Source organism: Moschus berezovskii, chromosome 14, assembly GCF_049115385.1.
Source record: "Moschus berezovskii isolate FMDL1 chromosome 14, NW_MosBer_1.0, whole genome shotgun sequence".
Lineage (NCBI taxonomy): Eukaryota > Metazoa > Chordata > Mammalia > Artiodactyla > Moschidae > Moschus > Moschus berezovskii.
Window position 1 is genome coordinate 83290374 of NC_142473.1, and position 2204 is coordinate 83292577.

A 2204-nucleotide genomic window follows, 5' to 3' on the forward strand; every position below is an offset into this window, starting at 1 on the left:
ACCCAGCCTGTGGGCACAACAGCTGTGTAAAGCGCAGGCTTACAAACAACCAGGAAGCGGTTATGTACCAACAATACTAAAAATTTGTTGTTGTTGTTGCTGTTAAGCATTGTGTGTGGTTTAGGAGGAAAGAGAGAGAAGCGGAAGTCACACACCCTTCTTCCCTGTGTCTCTGTGTATCTTTTTCTGTCTCTTATAAGGACACTCTCATTGGGCTTTGGGTTCACTTTAAGCTCATTTTGACTCTTACTTCAATTACATCTGCAAAGATCTTATTTCCAAATAAGGTGACATTCTGAGTTCTGGGTGACATGGATATTTGGGAGACACTATTCACCCACAGTGCTTCCATGTTGGCTCAGAAGGTGGAGAATCTCTCTGAAATGCAGGAAACCCAGGTTCAATCCCTGGGTCAGGAAGATCCCTTGGAGAAGGCAATGGCTTCCCACTCCATTATTCTTTCCTGGAGACTTCCATGGACAGAGGAACCTGGCAGGCTACAGTCCATGGGGTGGCAAAGAGTCAGACGTGACTGAACAACTCACAGTTTCACTTTTCATACACCCACAACACACATCATTTTGCACATGATATATAGCTATTTTATTTGATACTGAACTGGACAGAAACTAAGAGATCAAATAGCCAACTTATGACTCTAAATTTATGATCTAGTGAGTTGACTACATAATTTGAGTCATCATCTCTACGAGAAGATTTAATTAACACTACGTAATAGATCAAAATTCTTTTGGAAATACAGATCTTCAACCAAATTGCATTAAGTGATTCATTAATTTCCTGACACTCTCTTTCACATCTTTGTTCCTGAGGCTATAGATCAGAGGGTTCAGCATGGGACTCACCACTGTATAAAATACAGAACCTACTTTGACCATAAGCCATGAGTTTTTGGACCTGGGTACACAATAAAGGAACAGGATAGTCCCCTGGAACATGGTGACGGCGGTCAGATGAGAGGCACACGTAGAGAAGGCTTTGTGGCGCCCCCCAGCAGAGGGCATTTTTATGATAGTGCCAAAAATGGAGACATAAGTAGTGAGGATAATTGCCAGGCTGCTCACCTCATTAAACATGGCAATGGCAAAACAGAGCCCTTGGCTGATGAAGGGGTCAGAGCAGGAGACAGAGACGATGACAGAGTGCTCACAGAGGAAATTATTTATGATGTTAGAGCCACAGAAGGATAATGCCAGGAGCGAACAGGTGAGTGTCAGGGAGGAGACCACACCCCACGTGTAGGGACCGGCCACTAACGATGCACAGAGCTCTGGGGACATGACCACTGTGTAGAGTAGAGGCTTACAAATGGCCACAAATCGGTCATAGGCCATCACTGCCAACATGAATACCTCTGCCACTGCAAACATACAAGCCAAGAAGAATTGCATGATGCATCCCGTGAACGAGATGGTTCTGTCTTCCACAACCAAATTCTCCAAGAGTTTGGGTGTAACTGTGCTGGAATAGCAGAAATCAACAAAGGACAAGTGACTGAGAAAAAAGTACATGGGGGTGTGGAGTTTGGGACTGATCCTGATGATGGTGACCATGCCCAGGTTCCCCACCACGGTGACTGCATAGACGGTGAGGAAAACCAGGAACAAGGGAACCTGGAGGTCGGGATATTCTGAGAAGCCCAAGAGGGTGAACGTGGCTCCAACACTCTGATTTCCTTCAGCAAACCACATAATTGTTGTTGGAGAAAATCTGAGACAGTGATAATAAAATGATAACAATGATAATGACGACAGTGCCTGGATATCACATTTATCGTGCAGCAGACATTGTGTTAAAATATCGGTACCTTAGTTTTGGCCACCAAAGAAGACTTATGAATTTCAAAACAAGCAGTCTCATATTTTACAAAGGGACATGGAAGCATATATGAGTTAAGACACTTGTTTGAATTAACACAGCCTGCTAGTGATGAGTTAGGTTTGAAGTTGATCATGAGTGACAGAAATTGAATTTAGTTTAGACTTAGAGAGAAATATTTTCTATAGTGTTGTAGAAAAACATGTTTTTCACAGTTCCACCATTCTGAAGGTCTGTGCTCTTTAGTGGGAGTAACATAACAATAAATGAAAACAATTCACTCAAATTTATTTTAAAAAGCAGGAGGAGTAATATTTTTAGAGGCCGTAGTACTTCTATCATTATCTTCAAACTGAAGATCATCG

The 2204-nt window shown here is 42.5% G+C and overlaps 1 protein-coding gene across 1 annotated transcript; it reads right to left on the reverse strand.

The window, feature by feature from the left end:
- Positions 1–767: 767 nt before the first annotated feature.
- On the reverse strand, positions 768–1712 carry LOC148775691 (olfactory receptor 5D3-like). The gene has a single exon (XM_088843409.1). It carries the CDS (start codon positions 1710–1712, stop codon positions 768–770), a length of 945 nt encoding a protein of 314 aa, XP_088699535.1.
- Positions 1713–2204: the final 492 nt, after the last annotated feature.